Source organism: Dipodomys merriami, unplaced genomic scaffold (assembly GCF_024711535.1).
Source record: "Dipodomys merriami isolate MVZ:Mamm:240054 unplaced genomic scaffold, mDipMer1.0.p SCAF_412, whole genome shotgun sequence".
Classification (NCBI taxonomy): Eukaryota; Metazoa; Chordata; class Mammalia; order Rodentia; family Heteromyidae; genus Dipodomys; species Dipodomys merriami.
The window spans coordinates 394,374-418,120 of NW_027205738.1; the positions used below are offsets into that span (position 1 = coordinate 394,374).

The 23,747-nt window shown below is 39.5% G+C and overlaps 1 protein-coding gene across 2 annotated transcripts in view; it reads left to right on the forward strand.

The window, feature by feature from the left end:
* The window catches only part of LOC138807155 (transcription elongation factor A N-terminal and central domain-containing protein 2), a 50,783-nt gene that overhangs the window by 4,551 nt on the left and 22,485 nt on the right, over positions 1–23,747 (forward strand). For both annotated transcript variants that reach the window (XM_069992754.1, XM_069992753.1), the window contains exon 3: positions 20,831–20,972. In XM_069992754.1, the coding sequence (XP_069848855.1) occupies positions 20,831–20,972 (142 nt within the window). The remainder of the gene's footprint in view (positions 1–20,830; positions 20,973–23,747) is intronic.

Genomic DNA, 23,747 nt, shown 5'->3' on the forward strand with positions numbered 1-23,747 from the left:
TGAACAGTTTTTCCATCCCAACTTCCCCCCAAATTGTATAGTTAATTTCCAACATAGTATCTAGTGGGTTTCACTGCTGAGTTGGTTCACCTTTGGTCTCTCAGTTTCTGTGCTTCCCTATCCTGCCCAAAACAGATAAACTTTTATACAAAACAAAGTGTTTTGTCATTTTCATTGTGACGCTCTTTGCTTGGTTAAGTCTATTCCTAGGTATTTTATTTTGTTTTGTTGTTAACAGTTGTTTGTTTTTTGGCAATCATGAATGGAATTATTTTCCTGATTTCTTTCTCATATTTTACATTGTTAGTATAAATAAAAGCTGCTAATTTTTATATGTTAAATTTATATCCTGCTACATTTCTGATAATATTTATCAGATTGAGGGGATTTTTGATAGGCTCTTTATGGTATTTTGCATATAGGAGCATATCATATGCAAATAGGGATACTGTTTATGACTTCTTTCTTCTCTGTTTGAATTCCTTTTATTTTTCTTGCCTTACTGCTCCTGCTGGAATTTCTAGTACTATATTGATAAGACTGGGGAGAGTGGACACTATTTCTTATTCTTGCTTTTAGTGGAAAATGATTTCAGTTTTTCTCTGCTTAGTATAATGTCATCTACAGTTTGTCTTATATACTCTTTTTTTTTTCTTTTTCTTTTTTTTTTTCCTTTTTTTTTTTTTTCCAGGGCTGAGGACCGAACCCAGGGCCTTGCACGCACCGGGCGGGTGCCCTTCCGCTGGGCTAAACCCCCAGCCCCTTATATACTCTTTAGTATGTTGCAGTACATTCCCTCTATTCCTTTTTGTACAAGGTTTTTATCATGAAAGGATATTTGATTTTGTAAAAGGTTTTTTCTACACTATTGAGATGATAATATGATTTTTGTTCTTAATACTTTATGTGTTATATAACATTTATTGATTGTATTTGAACCTTCCTTGTGTCTCTGGAATGATATCAGCTTGATCATTGTGTATAATCTTTGTGTGTGTGTGCGTGTGTGCGTGCGTGTGCGTGTGTGTGTGTGTGTGTGTGTGTGTGTGTGTGTGTGTGTGTGTGTGTGTGTGTGTGTGTGTGTGTGTGTGTGTGTGTGTGTGTGTGTGTGTGTGTGTAATCATGGGCTTGACCTGAGAGCCTGGGCACTGTTCCTGAGCTCTTTGCTCAAGGGTAGTGCTCTACAACTTTGAGCCACAGCTCTACTTCTAGTTTAATGATGGTTAATTGGAGAGAAGAATCTCTTGGATTTTCCTCCCTGGGCTGACTTTGAACCATGATTCTCAATTCTTAGCCTGTGCCCAGCTTGCATAATCTTTTTGATGTGTTATTACTTTCAATTTTCAAGTATTTCATTTAAAATTTTTTATCTCATGTTCATCAAGGAAGTTTTTTTAATGTGTGTCTCTCTAGTCTAGGTATTGTATCAGGGTAATACTGTCTGGTCATACTCAGAATGTTTGTTAGCATTTTTCCTTCTATTTATAGACTAGTTTAAGGAACTAATTTCAGTGTTCTTCTGTGAAGATTTGGTAGAATTCAACAATGAATGCATCCATTTCTGGACTTTTGTTGTTGAAGGATTCTTTGCTTTTTTTGTTTGTTTTTTTTTTGCTGTATCAGGGCTTTAACTCAGGGCTTTGAGCTCTCAATGAGCTTGCTTGCTTGTGGCTGCCACTCCACCTTTTTTGTTGTTGTTGGCCATGGGGCCTGAACTCTGGGCATGGGTGCTCTTTAGCTCAAGGCTAGAGCTCTACCACTTGAGCCACAGCACCATTTCTGGCTTTTTCTGCTTATGTGGTGCTGTGGAATCGAACCCAGGGCCTCATGCATGCAAGGCAAGCACTCTACCACTGAGTTACCTTCCCAGCGCCCACTCTACCATTTTATCTAGGTAGTGTCTCATTAGTACTGCTGCATTTGTTTATGCTTTCTCCCTCCATTTCTGTGCCCCCCCCCCCTTTCCTCCCAAAGTCAGATAAATTAACAAGCAAGACAAAAAGAAAAGGAAACACAATCCACAAAGAACAACCCTCTTGTTTATATTTCCTGGAGTTCATTTCAATAAATATTATTTTATATGATCAGAAGCACATAGACATTGTGCCTTTGTGTTCCTCCCCTAAACATATCCTCGTTTAGTCTCACTTTTTGTGAATGACTAGATTCCTATATAATTTATCGTGTCCCAGTGTATTTTAGATCTAGCTTCCACATGTGTGCCATTTGTCTCTTTGAGCTTGGTTATCTCACTTAACATGATTTGTTCGAGGTCCATCCATTTCCCTGCAAATGGCAATATTATTCTTTCTAATGTCAGCTTGGCTTTTTGCAGGTTAATTGGAAATGGAGTCTTGTAGACTTTACTGCCCAGGCTGGCTTTGAACTCAAACTCCATCCTTAAGGGATTATTTGTTGCTGCTTTAGTTCTGTCCTTGTGATAAATGTTTTAAGTGGTTTATATCCATTTTGGTTCAATTTTGGTAGTTCATATGCATCTAGAAATTAATGTTTCTTCTAGATTTTTCCAGTTCATTAGAATATACTTTGAAAGTATGCCCTAGTGATTTTGTGAATTTCATTGATATTTGTTGTGATATCTCCTTTTTCATCTTGAATTTTATTAATATGGATCTTCTTTTAGTTCATGTTCCTTAGTTGGCTAAGGTCTTGTCAATTTTGTGGTTTGGTTTTGTTTTAAACCAATTTTTGTTTCATGGATTAATTGATGCCTATTTATTATTTTTAGTCTCCATTTAATTGATTCTCCCTTTCCTGTCTGCTACTTTGGGGTTTGGCTTATTCTTGTTTTCTAGGAGTTTAAGACACATAGGTTATTTATTTGAGATCCCTTCGGTTTTTTTTAACATAGTCACTCATAGCTATAAACTTCTCACTCTTGTTTTTGCCGTGCCCCATAATTTCTGGTAAACTGTGTTTTTATTCTAGGAATTTAATCCCCCCCCCCTTTTTTTTGTCAGTCATGGGCTTGAACTCTGGGCCTAGGCACTGTCCCTGAGCTCTTTAGCTCAAGGCGAGAACTCTTCCACTTGAGCCACAGCACCACTTCCAGTTTTCTGGTGGTTAATTGGAGATAAGAGTCTCACAGGATCTTTCCTGCCTGGGCTGGCTTTGAACTGTGATCCTCAGATCTCAGCCTCCTCAGTAGCTAGGATTACAGGAGTGAGCCACCGCCACCTGGCCTTCCATCTTATTTCTTTGATGACCTAGTGCAGTGATACTTCAAACGTTTATTGTTTGGGCTGGGAAGGTGGTTCAGTGGTAGAATGCTTTCCTTGCATGCATGAGGCCCTGGGTTCAATTACTCAGCACCACATAAACAGAAAAAGCTGGAAGTGGCGCTGTGGCTCAAGTAGTAGAGAGCTAGCTAGCCTTGATGTGAAGAGCTGAGGGACAGCGCCATGGCCCAGAGTTCAAGCCCCATGACCAGAAAAAAAAAAAAAGTGTATTGTTCACTTCAAGCCATCTTCCCGAGCAGCCTCGCTGCGCCGAGGTTGAGCTTTTCTTCTCTCAGTGACACACAAATTCTTCTGACAGGTGTGATGTGTTGCAACTGTATTCTAAAATCATAAAGCTAGAGCCTGTGCCAGACCTTCTGCTACCTCTCACAGGAATGCTCTGTAATTGTAATGTACAATGAGACATGGAGAATCATAAGCCATTGTCCCCTTACCTCTGAGAGATGGCTGCTCCTAATGTCTGATGGAGTTGTTTAGAAAAAGAAATACGCTCATGAGAGCATTCATTCTCTCTTCCTGGCAGTTAGAAACTCTTGGGAAAGGGGGGCTGTGATAAAAAAAAAAAGCCTCTAGCACGTTTACCCCATTTTTTGGATGTGAACATTTCATATGTAGGTACCAAAAGTGAATGGGGGTGGGCCAAGCTGGAGCCTTTTGTCTTTATGGTTGTTACGGAGACTTTGGGAATTGCCTCCTGACTCCTGGCTACCAATCTCGTATCACTTCCCAAAGAATCATGGGCTTTAAAGAAAGAATTAAAAAAAACAACAACAAAAACCCAACCATAAACTAAAAGTATATTGTTCAGTCTTGATGTGTTTAAATATTTTCTGTAACTTTTCTTGTTACTGATTTCTACTTTTATTCCATTGTACTCTGATAAAATGCAAGAAGTTGTGTCAATTTTCTGGTACTTGTTAAAACTTGATTTATGTCTCAATATATGATCTATTTTGGAGACAGTTCCATGGACTGAGAAAGATAGTTTTGCTTGATTCTGATGTTTCCTTGTTTTTTTGGGGGGTGGGGTGGTTCTGAGTGACCAATCTATTAATAAAGGATATAGTATTAAAGTCATTCACTCTTATTATGTTGGAAATCAGTCTGTACTTTTCTTTCTCTTGCTAATACTGGGGTTTGAACTCAGGGCTTTGAGTTGGCCAATAAAGAAATCTACCATTTGAGCCATTTACCCAGCCCTTTTGCCTTATTTTTCCAGTAGGGTTTTGTTTTTATGTCTAAGCTCTCCTAGAGTGTAATCCGGCTGTTTATGCTTCCCATATAGCTGGTTTGACTGGCACATGTCACTGCACTTTTTAATTGATTTGAGGTGGAGTCTTGCTGTTTGCCCTGGTTGACCTGGCAGTCTTGATCTCTGCCTCTTGAGTGTCTAACATTACAGGCATGAGCCACTGTACCTGGCTTCTACTGGTGCTTTTGTGGCCAGGAATGTGTGTTTTATGAAATCCAGTATATCTGTATGCTTACAATTGTTATGTCCTCCTGATAGATTGTTCTCTTTATGAAGTGACTTTTTTTTGTCTCTTCTAATTTTAGCTGAAGTCTGCTTTGTTGAATACGTGTATAACTACTCATGTTTGTCTTTGGATTCCATCTGCTGGGATAATCTTTTTCTATCCTATCCCTTTAAACCTGGGTTTGTCTTTGCGAATTAGATACATTTCTTTTTGTTGTTGTTGGTGGTGGTGGTCATGGGGCTTGAACTCGGGGCCTGGGCGCTGTCCCTGAGCTCTTCAGCTCAAGGCTAGCACTCTACCACTTGAGCTACAGCAACCACTTCCAATTTTCTGTGGTTTATTGGAGATAAGAGTCTCACAAACTTTCCTGCCCGGCCCTCAGATCTCAGTCTCCTGAGTAGCTAGGATTATAGATGTGAGCCACCTGCACCTGGCTAGGTACATTTCTTATAAGGAACAAATGATTGGGTCTTGTTTTTTAGTCCGGTTTGCCAGTCTGAATTTTGATTGGAGAATTGAGACCATTATCATTCAATTATTTTTTTTAAGAGAGAGAGAGAGAGAGAGAGAGAGAGAGAGAGAGAGTGTGTGTGTGTGTGTGTGTGTGTGTGTGTGTGTGTGTGTGCGCGCGCATTTATTTCCTTTCAGGGTTTGAAATACATTATTCCATGCCATTCTTGCTTTTAAAGTTTCTGTTGAGAAATCTGCTTTTATTCTGATAGGAGTATTTGGCATATTTCTTTTGCAGTTTCCAGTGTTGTTGTTGTTGTTGTTGTTGTTGTTGTTGTTTTTCAGAGCTGAGGACACAACTCAGTATTCTTTCACTGAGTTAACTCTCCAACCCCTCAATGTTCTTTTCTTATTCTGTATGCCTAAATGTTTTAACTATAATATGTCTTGGAGAGGTTCTTTTCTGATTTTTTTTTTTTTTTTGGGTCCGGTAGTGGGGCCTGAACTCTGGGCTTGGGCGCTGTCCCTCAGCTCTTCAGCTCAAGGCTAGCGCTCTACCACTTGAGCCACAGCGCCACCTCCGGCTTTTTTCCTTTTTTGCTTATGTGGTGCTGAGGAATCGAACCCAGGGCCTCAGGCATGCAAGGCAAGCACTCTACCACTGAGCCATCTTCCCAGCCCCTCTGATCTTTTTTTGAGTTCTAAAAGCTTTCTTGTACCTGGAGGACTACCATATTAAGATTTAAGTTTTCTACTATCCTTTATTTGGTGTTTTCTATGCCTATGACTTGTGCCTGTTTTCTTTCTGATATACTTATGATTTGTAAGTTCGGTCTTCCAATAGTAAGCCAGAGGTCTTTCATATTCTATTCATATTTCTTTAGTTTTTATATTTCTTATCTTTGTCTGCATGCTCTAATCTATCTACTTGGTCTTCAAACCCTGGTATTCTGTCTTTAATTTGTTCTAGCTCCCAGAGATGTGTGTGATTTTTATTTAAGTAATTAATTTAGTGCCAGTTTGGGACTTGAACTCAGGGCATCATGTTTTTGCTTGGCTTTTTTACTCAAGGCTGGCATTCTATGTACTATTTGAGCCATACATAATTGGCAATAAATTTCACAGAACTTTTTTGCCCAGACTGCCTTCAAGCTGTGATCCCCAGGTCTCAGCCTCCTGAGATTACAGGTGTGAGCCACCAGCACCCAAACTGGAAAGGCTTTTAACTGAGTTTTCGTTTGGCTTATTGAGCTTTTTGTTTCCATAATTTCAATTTGATTTCTTTCCCAGAATTTCTCTATCTTTATTGAATTCTTCTATTATATCTTACTGTGTCTTCTTTGTTTTGTTTAGTTGTTTGAGTTTTTTGGAATTCAGGCATGTTATTCATGAGTGTGTGTGTGTGTGTGTGGGTGTGGGTGTGGGTGTGGGTGTGTGTGGTGTTGGTCCTGAGGCACTAAGGGCATGGGTGCTGTCCCTGAGCTGTTTTGCTCAAGGATAGTGCTGTACAACTTAAGCCACAGTTTGATTTCCTGCTTTTTTTGATGGCTAATAAGAGTCTAACAGACTTTCCTGCCAAGGCTGGCCTCAAACTGCAATCCTTAGATCTCAGCCTCTTAAGTGGCTAGGATTACAGATATGAGCACTGGTGCATAGTCTTTACTGATCATTCTTTTTTTTTTTTTTTTTTTTTTTTTTGGGTCTGGTCATGGGGCCTGAACTCTGGGCCTGGGCGCTGTCCCTCAGCTCTTCAGCTCAAGGCTAGCACTCTACCACTTGAGCCACAGTACCACTTCTGGCTTTTTTCTTTTTGCTTATGTGGAATCGAACCCAGGGCCTCATGCATGCAAGGCAAGCGCTCTACCACTGAGCCACCTTCCCAGTCCCTTTACTGATCATTCTTATAATCACTTTTTAAAATTGTGATTTTTATTTCCCTCACTGTCAGTAGTGTTTGTTACAAAGTTGTTGAATTTTGGAAATCATGTTGTCTTGTTTCTTCATATTCCTTATACTTTTGATTTTTGTTCGTATTGAAGAAGCACTGTGTATACATATATATATATGCAGAATCAGTTAACATGGATACATTATAAATGATTCAGTAATTATTATCTAAACACAAACAACTTGCAGTTAGTCCCTTTTTTATCCCTTTTTTATACTTTTGATTTTTGTTCGCATTGAAGAAGCACTGTGTATACATATATATATATATGCAGAATCAGTTAACATGGATACATTATAAATGATTCAGTAATTATTATCTAAACACAAACAACTTGCAGTTAGTCCCTTTTTTATCTTGAGCTACTTATCCCATATGTCTGACTCAGTTTCCTTTTATTGGTTCCTGTTTCTTCACTAGATTTCTAACTTTTGCACATTCCAGTATTCTGTCACCCAGTAGTCCATAAAGTATTTGGCCTGGGGGTCTTTTCCATCTCAAGGCTTTCTATGCAAGAAGACTATCAAACCTGTACCTCCAATCTAAATCTCTGACAGTGAAAGAGGATGTGGGGTTAGAAACAATGTGCCAAAGCCCTGATAGCAATGTAGTATCCTGAGGACTTGACTTAAATACTGTGAGACTCCTTTTTTGGACAGCTCTCAGGTTTACAGATCCTTTTTTTTTTTTTTTTTGGTCATGAGGCTTGAACTCTGGGCCTGGCCCTGTTCCTCAGCTCTCCAACTCAAGGCTAGCAGGCTGCCATTTGAGACACTTCTGGTTTTCTGAGTGGTTTATTGGAGATAAGAGTCTTACAGCCTTTCCTGTCTGGGCTGCCTTTGAACCATGATCCTCAGATCTCAGCCTCCTTAGTAGTTAGGATTACAGGCATGAGCCCTTGCCCCCCAGGGGGTTTATAGATCCATTTAGAAAGCATTAATTAGCTATGAACAGAAGCCCTAGACTCAAGGTCCAACTGTGCAACTGGTCATCTTAAACAAGACATTCTTCTCAAAATGTGAAAGTTGAGCTACTGTAGTATATCTACAAATGGTACAATTGTCATTTGGAGCAAGAGAATCCTAAATTACTGAAGCTATCCTGAAATTATAGGATGTTTAACATCCTGACTAAATGTAAATAGCACCTCCCATTGAGGTTCCTTCATTTCCAAGCAACCCTTGGTTGAGACCTAATGAATGCTAGAGGATCTTTAAAGTTTCTCCTAGTCTTTCAGTACTGTGACTTCATAGTACACATTCAGGTTTTTCAGCTGTCTATAGTCTGCTATTTTGTCTTCCTGACCTTGGCATCCCCTGTTGGTCTCTTCTCCATGCTTGTGCTGGAGAAGTTTGTCTCAGTCATAAAATAAAATCTACTCTGAGCCAGGCATGGTTGCTCACACCTGTAATCCTAACTACTCCAGGAGGCTGAGATCTGAGATCTGAAGGTGATGGTTCAAAGCCAGCTGGGGTAGGAAAGGCCATGAGACTCTTATCTCCAATAAGCCACTCAGAAAACTGGAAGTAGCTCAAGTGGTTGAACATTGGCCTTGAGCTGTAGAGCTGAGGACAGTGTCCAGCCCATAGTTCAAGCCCCACGACGGACCAAAAAAAAAAAAGAAAATCTACTTTGATTACTTCCATGCCTAGTCATTTGGTAATTTCTTTTTCTTTTCTTTTTTTTTGAGTCCGGTTGTGGGCCTGAACTCTGGGCCTGGGCACTGTCCCTCAGCTCTTCAGCTCAAGGCTAGCGTTCTACCACTTGAGCCAAAGCGCCACTTCCAGCTTTTTTTTTTCTGCTTATGTGGTACCTAGGAATCGAACCCAGGGCCTCATGCATGCAAGGCAAGCACTCTACCATTAAGCCACCTTCCCAGCCCTCGTTTGGTAATTTCTTCTTGTCAATAAAGACCACATGTTACCATAAGGCACCCTGTACCTTCTCCTACCTGTCACCTGCCTGTATCATCTCCTCCTAATCTTACTATTTACGCTCCACCAATTATCAGCAACTTGGAATTCAACAAAGATGATTATGTTCTTTTTATTTGTGGGACGTAGGGAGGAAATAAGTGGGCAGTGCTGGAGATCAAACTCAGGGCCTCCTGCATGCTAACAATTGCTCTACCAGTGAACTATATTCCCTATGAGGTTCCCTTTGATATATCTGTAACTTTCAGATAGGATCCTGTTTGTCATGAGTGCCCTTACCCTACTTAATGCCATGAAGGTAAAATCACTAGTACTTTAGAACACAGACCCTGAGTTCTTAATTTTAACATGAGCCCAAACTGTTTGTGTTAAAATCCAATTCTGCCTTTATGACCTTGGGTAAGTTATTTTACATCTCTGAGTCCTCATCTATAAAATGAGACTAATAACACCTGTTTTATAATGTGCTATGAGGTTTAAATGAAGCAATATTTATAAAATGTTCTGGTACATGCCAAGTACTATGTAAGTATTTGCTATCATTGTTGTTAACATTGCTTTATGAAATACTGTTTATCACCCATGACCTAGTTCAAGAGTCTATGAAGCCAAACTACTCTTCTCTCTGAAATACAGCCAGTCTAACCTGAGGCTGGTTCTTCCCTGAGCCATCCTAATATCTTAAACATTTCCCTCACATTACACCAATTTATACTTCATTACAGTTTTTTTTTAAATATGACTGGGCTTCCTGAAAAACTGTACCTTAATGGTTTTGTGTTCCTTGTACCTGGCATAAAACTTGGCACACAATAGGCCACAATATATTTTTCTAAATAAAGCTTTGGCATGGGATATGAGGCCTCTCCTATTCTGCCCAAATATGCTTTATCCTTGTAGCTCCCTATTTATGTGAAAGCATTCTGGTTATATCCCATTTCTTACTATGTAAACTAGATTATTTTGTTGTTGTTGTTTGTCCTGAGGATTCTTTTGATCACTTTTCCTGAAAAGCCTTTCTCTTTCTTTTTATAGAGAGCTTTCTTACACATTTGTCAACGTACCAGAACCACTTCACCTCGGAATCCTAGATTATTATATGACCATGGGTATAGAGACCCTTGAGTATTTTATTTACATCTGTGTCCTAGACCTGGCACATATAAGTTAGTGAATTTTGAAATACCTTCTGCGTTCTTTGTGGGGACTGAATCCTTCCCTCTTCACTATTGTCTTAACATTTAATTCAAATATCTGAAATAGCACTTATCAGTGTATGATAATAATGCGATTACCTGTAGCTGTCTGAGATCCACTATAGGCTCTTGAGGCCTGGGACTATAGTATCTTATTATGTTCTAATTCTGCTCCAGAACTTAATGTAGTGCCTGCTACATTGTAAGTGAAATCTATTGAATAAACAGTATCATCCCTTATTTTGGCATGTACATTTAATTTTTTGTGTGTGGTTCTTTAGTTTGAACTCAGGATCTCAAGCTAAGCCAGGCCTCCAGCCCTTTTTTATACCATTTGAGTTTAAGGTCTCACTTTATTTTCAGGCCTGAGTCTAGACAGTATTCTTCTGAGGTAGCTAAGATGACAGATGTATAACACCACACTCAGCTTCTTTCTGTTGAGATGAAATCTCACAAGGTTTTTTTTTTGCCCTGGCTGGCCTAGAGCAACAGAGTTCCAAATTTAACGTCCCACATAGCTGGTGTACAATTGTGTGTGTGTGCCATTAGACCCAGTTATTGGTCAAGAAGGGATTTGACATTTTTTTTGCCTAGGCTGACCTTGAACCATGATTTCTTGATCTCAGCCTTCCAAGTTGCAAGTATTATAGGTGTGAGCCACTGCACCTACCCTTGGTGTTTTGATAGTAAACTATTCTCTCTCTCTCTCTCTCTCTCTCTCTCTCTCTATATATATATATATATATATATATATGATATATATGTATAAAGAATATATATGATACACACACACACACACACACACACACACACACACACACACACACACACACACACACACACACACACACACACACACACTACTTTGAAACAACTCTGTGCCCAGAATTATGCTAAGTCCTATAGGGAACATAGGAGAAATTAAAGATCAAAGTTTAAGACCTGTTGGGACTTCCTACAAAGGATCTGAATACAAGAAATTAATAATGATACAAATTGTTGTTATTATTTTTTGTTCGTCATGGGGCTTGAACTCAGGGCCTGGGTGCTGTTCCAGAGTTTCTTTTGCTCAAGATTAGTGCTCCACCACTTTGAGCCACAGTACCACTTCTGGTTTATGGTGGTTAATTGGAGATGGGGTTTCATGGCCCTTCTTGCCCGGCTGGCATTGAGCTGTGATCCTGAGATCTCAGTCTCCTGAATAGCTAGGATTACAGGCATGAACCACCAGCAAATTATTGTAATTTATTGCAGAATTGTCATGTAGACAGTAGAGAAGAGAGCTCAGGGAATTAGTGGTCAGAGGCTGTGTGGCAGTTTGGTTAGGTAGCAGAAAGCTATAACATACCATTTGATGAGTAGTACTTGCTATTCTGTTAACTTTTTACTTATGTATATATAGTGGCAAGTTGTGTTAGGCACCTGTAATCCTAACTACTCAGGAGGCTGAGATTTGATTATCATTGTTCAAAACCAACCTGCACGGGAAAATCTGAGATACTCTTATCTTTAGTTAACCAGCAAAATGCCAGACCAGAGGCACTTCTCAAGTGGTAGAACTCCAGCATAAGAAAAAAAAATCCAGGGTACCAGTGGCTCACACCTATAATTCTAGTTACTCAGGAGGCTGAGATCTGAGGATCACTGTTCAAAGCCAGCCCAGGCAGGCATGGCCATGAAACTCTGGTCTCTAGTTAACCCTTAGAAAAGCAGAAGTGGCTCTTTGATTCAAAATGGCTCTGTGACTCAAAGTGGCTCTGTGACTCAAAGTAGTAGAGTGCTAGCCTTGAGTGAAAATGTTCAGAGACAGCGCCCAGGCCCTGAGTTCAAGCCCCAAGACTGCCTCCCCCCCAAAAAAAACCCATAAAACACAATACTGAGTTTAAGTTCAAATTCCAACACATATACACGCACATACATGCAAACAAAACCAAATTGTATTGAATGTATACATTTAAGTTACTCATTCTCACTATGTTTGGGTTTGGTTTTTGGTTTATTTGTTTTCAGACAGGGTCTTTCCATGAATCTCAGGGTAGCCTCAGACCCATAATCCTCCTATATCAACCACCCAAGCTAATGGGATTATAGGCCTATATCACCACACTATGCTTAGCATTGTGTTTTAATGCCACAAATCTGCTGACTGTTAAAGCTGTCTTTTCCTCATGAATATCAGGAATGATACCTCATATACCTTACCTGAATTTTTTTTTGGTCAGATGTGAGGCTTGAACTCAAGGTTTGGGTGCTTTTTTACTCAAGGCTAGCACTCTACCATTTTGGATCACAGCACCACTTCTGGTTTTCTGGTGATTAATTGGAGATTAAGAGTCTCACAGACATTTCTATTTGGGCTGGCTTTGAACTGTGATCCTCAGATCTCAACCTCCTGAATAGCTAGGAGTACAAGCGTGAGCCATTAGAGCCTGGCTACCTGAAGAATTTTTATGAGGACTAACTAAATAAATGTGTATTTATAAAAGCTGACATGCAGTAAAAAGTTTCCTTGTTTACAAAAAAGGAGAGGCTTATGTAGTAAAACTCAAACTGATAATGATAATGATAATGGAGGCAGTAATGATTGCTACTAACACTGAGTCCAGTTCTATGGACAAGGAAGGCATGTGCTAGTGCTTCACATGTCTTAACTCTTCAATTGTATGTGTGTTTTTGTATGTGTATATCACCCCAGGCTGGCCTCAAACCCATAGTCCTTCTGCTTTAACCTCTCAAGTACTAGGATTATAGGTGTGAACCACCATGCTTATGTATATTAACTCTAAATCTTAATAATAGCTATGAAATACATGAGTTTGTTATGGACATTTTATAGCTGAAGAATAAGAGATTAAGTAACTTGACTAAAGTCATGCAGCTTATACTGGCATAGTTTGGACTTGAACTAGTAATCTAAATCCATAATCTGTCCTATAAAGAACAAAAAAAGATAGAGATTTATTTTATTTTCTATTTTTTTTGTCGGTCATGGGGCCTGAACTCTGGGCCTGGGTGCTGTCCCTCAGCTCTTCAGCTAATGCTAGCCCTTTACCACTTGAGCCATAGCCTCACTTCCAGCATTTTCTGCTTATGTGGTGCCTAGGAATCGAACCCAGGGCCTCATGCATGCAAGGCAAGCACTCTACCACTGAGCCATCTTCCCAGCCCTGGAGACTTATTTTTAAGATTTATTATTAGCATATATTGATTGTACAAGGTGGGGCAATTGTGACATTTATACACATACATGCATGCATGCATGCATGCACTATGCTCAAACTTACCCCCACAAAATGTAGATTTCTGACTGCCAGGCTGAGATGTAAAGGATCTTAGACTATTAGGACCATTGTACTTCTGTTATCAGTGCATTACAAGTAATTCCGTGTAGCCTTATCACAGTCAATAAAAGTGATCTCAATAGAGCTCATGTAGAGTACATTTAAATGGTAAAGGTTAATTCGGTTAATCTGTTCTTATTCCTTAAAGGGGAAGTGATTTTTTTTTAATTTTAGAGTCAAAGTATCACTTTTTAGCACAGTCTAGTCTTGAACTTAGGTTAGGATCCTTGTACCTCAACTTTATGAGTACTGGATTTCAGATATGTCCTACCATGCCAATCTAGAAGTGATCTTTTTTTCTGGTTGATTTTTTTTTTTAAAGATGTCCTAGAATAAAGGGTTATGCCTGTAATCTCAGCTTCTTGGATAAGGATCATGATTCAAGGACAGCCAGGCAAAAATTTAGCAAGACCCTATCTCAACTAAAAAAGCTGTGTGGTGGCTTGTGTTTGTAATCTCAGCTATGCAAGAGGCCTTAGGTGGAAGATTGCAGTCCAGGCTGGCCCAGGCAAAAACATGAGGCTGTCTGAAAAACAAGTAAAGTACAAAGGATTGGAGATGTAACTTGAATGGCAGAGGGCCTACCTCCTAAGTTCAGTACCCTGAGTTCAAATCTCAATACCACAAAAATAAAAAGGATCCTAGAATATGCTAATTCTTTTAGGTGGACAGTTCTTCCAGGTTCAGCATTTCTGACTGTTCTATGAACCTTTTTTCCGTCATAGGATTGAATGTGTTGTCTCCTGTCCTACCCCCACAGTGGAATAGTATCATATTATTACTTATGAGTGGATTGTTTTCCCTGATTATTTTTTGGAGGATGGGGAGGTCAGTCATGGCACTGTACCACTTTGATCTGTGTTTTTGTGAAACCTCATATTCTAGGTACCCCCAAGTATAAGACCAGATGAAAGGTATGTCTTCTTTCTGTAGATAACTTTTTCTACTCATTTTAGTTCCCAACATTGACAATTTGTGTCCATTTGCCTTATGTTCTTTCATTTCTGAAATGCTTTTTTTTTACAGGTGTGAGCTACCGGTATCTGGCAAGGAGGTATTCTTTGATAGAAATGGATTTCTTTTGTTCTCCGACTTTTTCTGTCCTAAAATTTCAGCTCTGAAAACTATAATTTAGTTCAAGTGAGATGCTGGTGGCTGAGCCACTGCACCTGTAATCCTAGCTACTAAGGGGCTGAGATCTGAGGATCAGGGTTCAAACCCAGTTTGGGCAGGAAAGGCTGTGAGACTCCAATAAACCACCAAAAGCTAGAAGATGAGCTGTCACTCAAAGTGGTAGAGCACTTAGCCTTGAGCAATGCCCAGTCCCTGAGTTCAAGCCCCAGGACTGGCACACAAAAAATAGTTTGAATCAGATACACTTATTCTATGTTGAGCATAGAAAATAAATAGGCAAATAACTGGTTGAACCTACTCTTGAGTTACTCAGTCAGGTGAGAAAGATAGTTGGGTTGGTTAGTATATGCAGAAAACATAGATGTAGCAATAGCAAGGAGCCTATACAGGTTGTAAAAGGACTCAGAAGGCAAATTGGTCAAATGTGGTAGGAGAGAGGCAAGAAAGGCTAGCAGAGGTGATTTTTATAAAGAGTCTTAAAAAAACAGATAGTTATCAGGCAGAGCAAGGGCATGTGTAGGCAAAGGGTCTGAAATTTTGTGACTCATTTAGGTAGTTCCCATTTAAGAGCAAAAAGATGAGACCAAAAAGGATTGTCAGAGCCAAGTCATAGGTCTTCTATACCATACTAAAGAGTTTGGACTTCTGTAGTTCTAATTAATATGATCTGATATGGCATCTCTAACTCAATTACAACCATGTAGAAATGTTATATAAAAGTCTCTACTGCCGGGCGCTGGTGGCTCACGCCTGTAATCCTAGCTACTCAGGAGGCTGAGATCTGAGGATCGCGGTTCAAAGCCAGCCCGGGCAGGAAAGACAGTGAGACTCCTATCTCCAATAAACCACCAGAAAACCGGAAGTGGCGCTGTAGCTCAAGTGGTAGAGCGCTCGCCTTGAGCTGGAGAGCTGAGGGACAGCGCCCAGGCCCAGAGTTCAAGGCCCACGACCGACAAAAAAAAAAAAAAAAAAGTCTCTACTAGCCAGGTACCAGTGGTTCATGCTTGTAATCTGAGGTTTGTGGTTTGAACCTAGCCTGGGCAGGAAAGTTTGTGAGACTCTTATCTCCAGCTGGAAGTGGAGCTGTGGCTCAAGTGATAGAGTGTTAGCTTTGACCAAAAAGCTCAGGGGTAACACCCAGGTCCTGAGTTCAAATCCTAGCACAAAAAAAAAAAAAGTCTGAGCTGAGTTTGAAAGCAAAAAATCCTCAAGTGCCAGCCAGGAAGAGGAAACAAAGCCAGATCTGCAACTGGGAATATTGATGCAATACTGAGGGACTTGATACTTTAAGAGGCAGGAGAGAAGGCCTCAGGCTAATGTGATGGGAACTGGAACTGACACACACTTGAATCTGAGAGCCAGAACAGGTATCATGTTTGTGATAGGTGAACTAGAAAAATTCCATCCACTATTTCAAGAAAGCAATATGAAGAGGGCAATTTTCTTAAGGTCTTATGTAGAAAAAGAGTTGACTGTCACACATTAGAACCACATACTTATTACCATACATTAAATTTATACTACCTAAAAATTAACATACAGTATGGCCAAAGGTTGAGTGTGATGGCTCATATGTGTCTTAACAAGATGTCTTTTGGGAGGATTGTGGTTCAGTCCAGACAAAATGTTGATGAGACCCCATTTCAGCCAATAAGAAGTTAGGTACAATGGCACATGTCTTTCATCCCAGCTATGTGGGAGGCATAAGAGGACTGTGATCCAGGCTGATCTGTATATAAACATGAGGCCCTATTTGAAGGATAACTTAGGCAAAAAGGAGCAGGGCATAGCTCAAGTAGATAGATTACCTGTCTAACAAGTACAAGGCTGTGTACATCCTAGGGTACTCAGGACTCCATCAAAAATAATTCGCTTAAAAAAAAAAAAACTCTTGGCAAAAAGTTAACAAACTCTGGGAGCCAGGTGCCAGTAGCTCACACCTATAATCCTAGCTACTCAGGTGGCTGAGATCCAAGGATCTCAGTTCAAAGCCAGCCATGGCAGGAAAGTGACATTCTTATCTCCAATAAACCACTAGAAAACCAGAAGTGGTGCTGTGGCTTAACCAGTAGAGCACGTGCTTTGAACTGAAGAGTGCAGGGACAGCATTCAAGCCCAGAGTTCAAGCCCCCACAACCACCACCACCAACAACAACAAAAAAGTTAACAAACTCTGTAAGACAATAAATTGCCTAGAGATACAATGAGTAGTTAGATGTAATAGATTCTCTGTTCCCCCAAAAAATGAGATTAAAAATCTTAAAGAGCCATTAAACATGTTTGCAATGTTCACAGAACCCCAAAAAGAAATAGAAATCGTAAGAATAGAGTATGGAAAGACAGCAAGCAGATTTAGCAGGGAAAAAAAACAAACAACAAAAAAACTTGTCCAATGAGGGAAAATTTGTTTATGGTACAGAAACAGGTTAAAAAGAAATAAGCTAATAGCTAAAGGGAGAAATAGGTAAATCTGAGAAAAGTACAGAAATATGAAAGAAAAGGTCTATAATAGTTTTTTAAATAGAGGTCATGAATAGGTTTGAATAGAGTTTTTGGTGAGGGTCAGATTTTATTGAGAATACATACATGTTTAAAATTGTAAGGCAAAACACCAAAATGAAACAAATATAATGTCTAACTTGCAAATTAAAAAGGCAAAACAGCTTAAACTCAGCCAAGGAGGGTGGTACACAGCCATGAGTTCAGCATTCTGCAGGCTGAGGCAAGAGAACCCCCAGTTCAGTCTAGTCTACATAGTAGACCTGTCTCGAAACACCAAACCAACCAACCATATAAACACATAAAACTAAATATGCTATTAAAGGTGAAGAACCTCAGATTAGATAGAGGTGGAGCTGGAGAAGCAATATAAAACAGCCATAGGCTATTTAAACCATAATAATCCAGAAAAGTCAAAAGTAAGGATAAAAGAAATTATACAAAATATATCTAACAGTATCACAGTCAAGAGTTCATTGAAGTTCATAACAGGAAAATACAGGTGAAAGAACTCTTCAGTATCCATTAGGTGAATTGATTTCATGGTCTTAAATTATTTGTATGTAAGAATAATGAAACACTCTCCAATGTAATCAAGTGGATTAACTGGGATTATATATCTCTATTTGGGTGAATCAAGAAGATACACTGAGAACAGTAAAATATTTATACCTCTTTCCAAAAGAAAATTTCCTCTTATTTGATTTTATTGTTCATGTGATTTAGCACTAATAATAATACTATTTTGTAATGTAGTGGATCATAGGCAAGGACATTGTCTCAGGTTTGTGGGGACCAGGTTGTACATTTTGTCTCATTTTGATTGAGACTCTGAAGGCTGTGAGCAAAGTAATAAGATACAAAATGATATTCCCAAATGAGCTTCTAGACTACCTGCATGGTATATGTAGAACAGTTTTTGAACCTTCCACCCACTATAGGCTATAAAGAGGGGTGAGGTTTCATGAAGCCCACAGAGAGGAGTTGCTTTGGGTGGAGCATATGCTGTGACTAGTTTCACTTGGGAAACTTAATTTCAGTTCCTGGTTGGTGAACACAGGCACGTCCTGCCCTTGGGAAAGTTTAGAGACAGAGACCGACTGGCAAAAGCCAGTGGGAATAGACCATTACAAAAATGGCAATCATGGGAGAAAATACTGCTGGCCTGGAGTTGAATTAGGGTAGCCAGGTTCACAGGATCCTTGGAAGGATTTTGAAACCCCTACAGAGAGTCACACTGTGAAGTGTGTTGCCAAAATGGGAGACTTAGGGAAGGACTTAGAAGTGGCTGGCTGAAAGAAGCATTACCCCATGTTATGGGTACTTGCCAGTGAGTTCTCAGCAGTAGGGGGCTCTCCAAGGGACTACAAAAGCTACCCTGTAAGAAAAAGAGAGTCAGCTTTAAATATGTCAGTTCAGAGAGCACCAAAACCTTATTAGTGCAGTATTGAAGCAGAAAGCAAAGCTGTTCCTTTTCCCAGCTTTGAACTTGGAGGTCATAGAAACCAAAGCAAACATTGAAGATTACTGGAGGTGGGGGTAAAAAATGGTGGGGGGGGGCAGGACTAGGAAATAGGGGAGTCAAATATCCTCCTCCCAACATGGACTTCTAGGCTAAAAACTTCCCTCCAAGGGAAGGAGATGAGACTTGATTGAGGGTACATTTTACCAAACTGTCATATCAAAATTGTGTACTTAAAAGTGTACAGATTGCTGGGTACAAGTAGCTCATGCCTGTAATCCTAGCTACTCAGGAGGCTGAGGTCTGAGGATCATAATTCAAAGTCAGCTCAGGCAGGAAAGTCTATGTGACTCTTACCTCAACTACCAAAAACCCAGAATTAGAGCTGTGGCTCAACTGGTAGAGTGTTAGCCTTTAGCAAAAAAATCTCAAGTATAGTACTCAGGCCCAGGATTAGGACCAAAAAAAAAAAAAAAAAAAAAAAAAAAAGTGTACAGAAACCTAAGCATATATCTTGAGGAACTTCTACAATGTGAATGCATCAGCATGCGATCAAGAAACCTTACCAGGATCTCAGAAACCCATGCCCCTTTTTAATTCCTAACAGCCCACCTCCCTGGGGCTAATAATGATCCAAAGCAAGATTTGTTATTTTGTGATTATAAAAGCAATTTTAAATTTTGTCTTCTGCTTTGTGCTTTTAATTAAGTTCTTAGTTGAGGACAAATGTAGGGAACTCTGAAGCTGAGCTGTGAATCCTGGAAAAGGTTTGAGAGATTGGAACACTACCTAGACAGCATTCAGAATGCTGAGCACTGGCCATAGAAGGGTTAAAACAGCTCTGGAGAAGGTGAAGAGACTGGAGTGCTCCCCTCCCCCACTTTCCTTAAGAGGTTGGCCGCTGTGCTAGGGACCTTGTAGGCTGGAGGAAAGACTTGCAGAGCATAAGCTTGGGCTAGCTAAGTGGACATCGTGTCTGGACTTCCTCTGGGCTGCAGTCTCCTTCCTGTCTCAAGAGAATAAGGGAGCCAGTGTCTCTCACAAACTCTGTTTTAGCTCTGATTGTAATATTAATATAGATGCTTTATGTTTTGCATGTATCCATGATAACCCTCCCTGTGTGAACTCAAATAAATACGCTTGCTTGTGGGGACTCAGGTCCTAAGTGCCAGAGAGGCTTGGAACCCCTGGTCCCCACTCGTATCTCTCTGTCTCTGCCTTTTCTACTTTTCTTCAGTATGGTATCTTGTCACATTGCCTTTGGTTGTGGTTAGCAACTGCTTGGTGTATGGTTCTACTAAGTGGTAGAGCACTTCCCTAGAAAGCACAAAGGCTTTAGTTCAAATTCCAGCACCACTAGTAAAAGTTCTTAGCTGGAATAACTTTAAAACTATAGAGAAGTTATATCATAATACAAAGAACTTTTCTATTATTCTTTACCCATATTCCTTAATTGCTAATATTTTACTCTTAATGGGAAAGAGCATACCAACTTTTAAGATGGTTGTTTCTGGAAAGGGAAGGAAGGAAATTACTTTGGTGAAGTCTGTAAAAGGACTTAAATTTTATAATATTTTGCAGAAAATGGCAAAGTATTAGCCTTTTCCACTATAACTTGTGGCTTACTCTCTATAGTTTTCTATGTGTTTGAAGTTTAAAAGAATTCCTTTAAAATGGAAGAGTTCAGTTTTCCCCTCTGGGAAGTTGGGAGACTTGAAGGTGCTTTGTACTATTGAAATAAATATATCTTTATGACTTCTCTGTTTTTTCCTTAATATGAATTAAGACTCTCTTAAGTGAGCTATAAGGTTGATTCACCTCAACATCATTTTTCTTTTTTTTTTTTCTCTTCCTTATTACCTCTCACTGCTAAGTGCCCAGTAGTGTCTGACATAGTAAGATTAAAACTTGCACTTTTCCTAATAGATACAACTCTTCCTGATTTGCAGTGAGCAAGACCTGCTTTTAAGCAATTACCCCTCATTTGGGGCCATCCAGACACATTGTGCTTTGGTTCAGGTCATAATCAATAATTCATATGTCAATAGGAACCCCATTAGCTCAGGTGAAGGCAGATGTCTTTCTAATGAAAATGTTCCATTTTCCAAATGACTTTTCTTTTTCTCAGAGAGTTGTGGTTGTAGAAGACATAAAAAGATGGAAGTCTATGTTGGAGCTTCCTGACCAAACCAAAGAGAATCTAGTTGAAGCCTTACAAGAATTAAAGAAGAAGATACCCTCAAGGGAAGTGTTAAAGTCAACGAGAATAGGTATTGTCTAATTTTCTGACACATACTTGTATTTTGTCTCCTTTACCCCCATTTCTACCTTCCTTGAAGTAGTGTCCCCTCATCAGGACTTTTAAAACTATCTCTGGGAGAAGACCATTGTTTTAGAAATGTTCATTGGCCATGAGCCAATACTTTTGTAAGATAGTAAAAATAACAAGAAAAGTAAAATTGAGAATATATAATGTACAAACTTCAATTTTAAAATTAAACTCATCAGATGTAAAATTACTGTCAAATTTCTGTACGTTTGTAAATGCCTATATTAATTTTTGGTATTTAACTTTGTGGAATGGTAACTAACAATGATCTACATGACACATAACATTTTGAGTGTGGTATGCAAAATGAAGAGACCTCAGAAAACTTAGGATTTGGTCAGAGACAACAATGTGGACAGATGGAGGTGTAAAATCCTGTAGGTTATAAATAAACACATAAATAATTTTCTGAGCACTGTTCTGCTGTGGACAATTGTTGTGCTGTCTCTAAAGAATGAGCAATCACTTAGATATGAGGAATTAAATAAAAGACATCGTAGAAGAAGTGACATTTTAGTTAATCTTGAAAGAAACTTAGCTTTTCTGTCTTGAGTTGAAATAAAAGCCTGGATTGTAAAGCAAGATGATAGCAACATTTGCTTTCCACCATATCATTTATTGTAGCTTTGGAGGTATTTCAAAGGTAAGTGAGGCACATTGAATTGCCATTTTAGTACAGTACACAACTGTGGATAATATGCAAGGGAGGACCAACATGTGTTCCTCAAGCTGCTCTTGAGTCTCCAGAGAGCCCAGGGCATCATTCACAGCTGCTGCTCTTGCCCTCAGTAGTGCAGCCAGGGCCTCGCCTGCCTTTCCCTGACCTCTTGTTCTGAGAAGGAGGAGAGAAAGCTGCTTCACCCTGGCACTAACAGCTGGGAAGGGCTGTGTAGAATCCCCAGGAGGACCCCCAAGAGTTTTAGAGTTGCACCCCTGTAATATAAACCAGAATTGGAGAAAATTAGATGCTTAAAAAACATAAAACCCTATCATTATAGCCATGGAGACTCTCCATCTGCTGCTGGATTTCCTGTCTTTATAGGTTGTGGTCACTAGAGGGCAATAAGACCTTTCATATGAGCCCATGAGGCACCTCTACCAGTAGAGGGTACTAGTGATTAATATTTTATGACGTGTATGTGTACATATGTGTATGTATATGTTTATATTTAGGCATGTGCCACACATGCCATGGATGATCAGATCTTACATGTCAGCATAATAAACTAGAATTTCCCTAAAAATGCAAAACAGGTAATAATTTTCAAAACATTTCTGTATGGCCTTTGAGTACAATGGTAAGTATTTATTTTCAAGAATGGGTGTGTCTGATGTTGAAAGATTACAGTTCAAGAATCATAATGAAATTGCAATGGTACTTGACTTAGAAGGACTGGAAACCATCCAACTTTGGGATCTTGACCTACCCAGTCCTTTCCTAAACAAGGATATGTGGAATACAGGGGTTTCTTGATTCTGAGAGTTATGCCCTGTGTGGTGCTTGAAGATTTCATTGGGATTGTTCTTAAGAATATTTGTATTTTCCAATGGTTGGCCTTCCTGCCTGACCCTGTCCTGTGAACAGGATATTTGTAAGATACAAATATTTACTGAGCACCTTCTTTGTACTGGGAACTGTGCTGGCACAATAATGAAAGAGAAAAGTCATGGCCTCATCTCTTTGGAACCTGAAGTTTAGTGGAAAGGCATGCAAGTTAACAAGACTTTGTCATACAGTGATAAATGCTCTGAAGACGGGGAGGAGTTAGTTAGTCAATTGTGTATGTTAAGAGAAAGGGGGAAAGTGTTAAAGAATGTGTCAGGCAGGGGGTACACCATGTAAACTGTAAAAAGGTGGAGGTGGGAAAGAACGTTGTACATTCCAGAAACTCAAATTTATTTGGTGTGTTTAAAATAAAATACTCTAAAGAGAGCGTGGTAAGAAGTGTGGCTGGAGATAGTCTGGACCAGATGGAAAAGGGTTTTTGTAAGCCATTCAAAACTGTTTGGTTTTGGCAATGTATTAGATATCTGTCACTGTGTAAAAATTATCCTAAAAATTAGTTTCATACGACAGTATTATTTCACATAGTTTTTCTGAGAGTTAGCAGTCCACGAACTACTTATCTAGGCAGTTCTAGCTCATCAGTATCTTTTAAAAGGTTACAGTCAAGCTGTTGGCTAAGGCAGCAGTCATCCAGTGTGAGGATCTGCTTCCAAATGGTCTACTCACAGGATTGTCTCAGTTCCTCATTGTGTGGGCCTCTGCTTAGGGCTGTCATGGTATGGAAGCTGTCCTCAGATCAAGTGATCCAGGAGAGAACAAGAGAATAATGCACGTGAAAGTCACAGTTTCTGGTGTAGCCTAATCTCAGAAGGGATACATTATTATATCCATCCTATATCTCTATTAGACCAATGTTGGTACAGTTTGAAAGGCAACTCGACAAGATGTGGATACCAGGGGATGCGACTGTCTGGGGGCTGTCTTATAGATAATTCTCAAACTTGAAAACAAACTTCAACCATTATCTCTCAATTTTAAAATACTTCCCTATGCTTGTTTTGGCCTGCATATGTACTAAAATAAGAATAATGCAAAGATTAGCATGTCCTCTTAACAATGACAGGCAAATAAGTGAAGCATTCCATATATTTTTGTTATTGTTGTTGTTTGTGAGGCTTGAACTCAGGGTTTGGGTGCTGTTCCTGAACT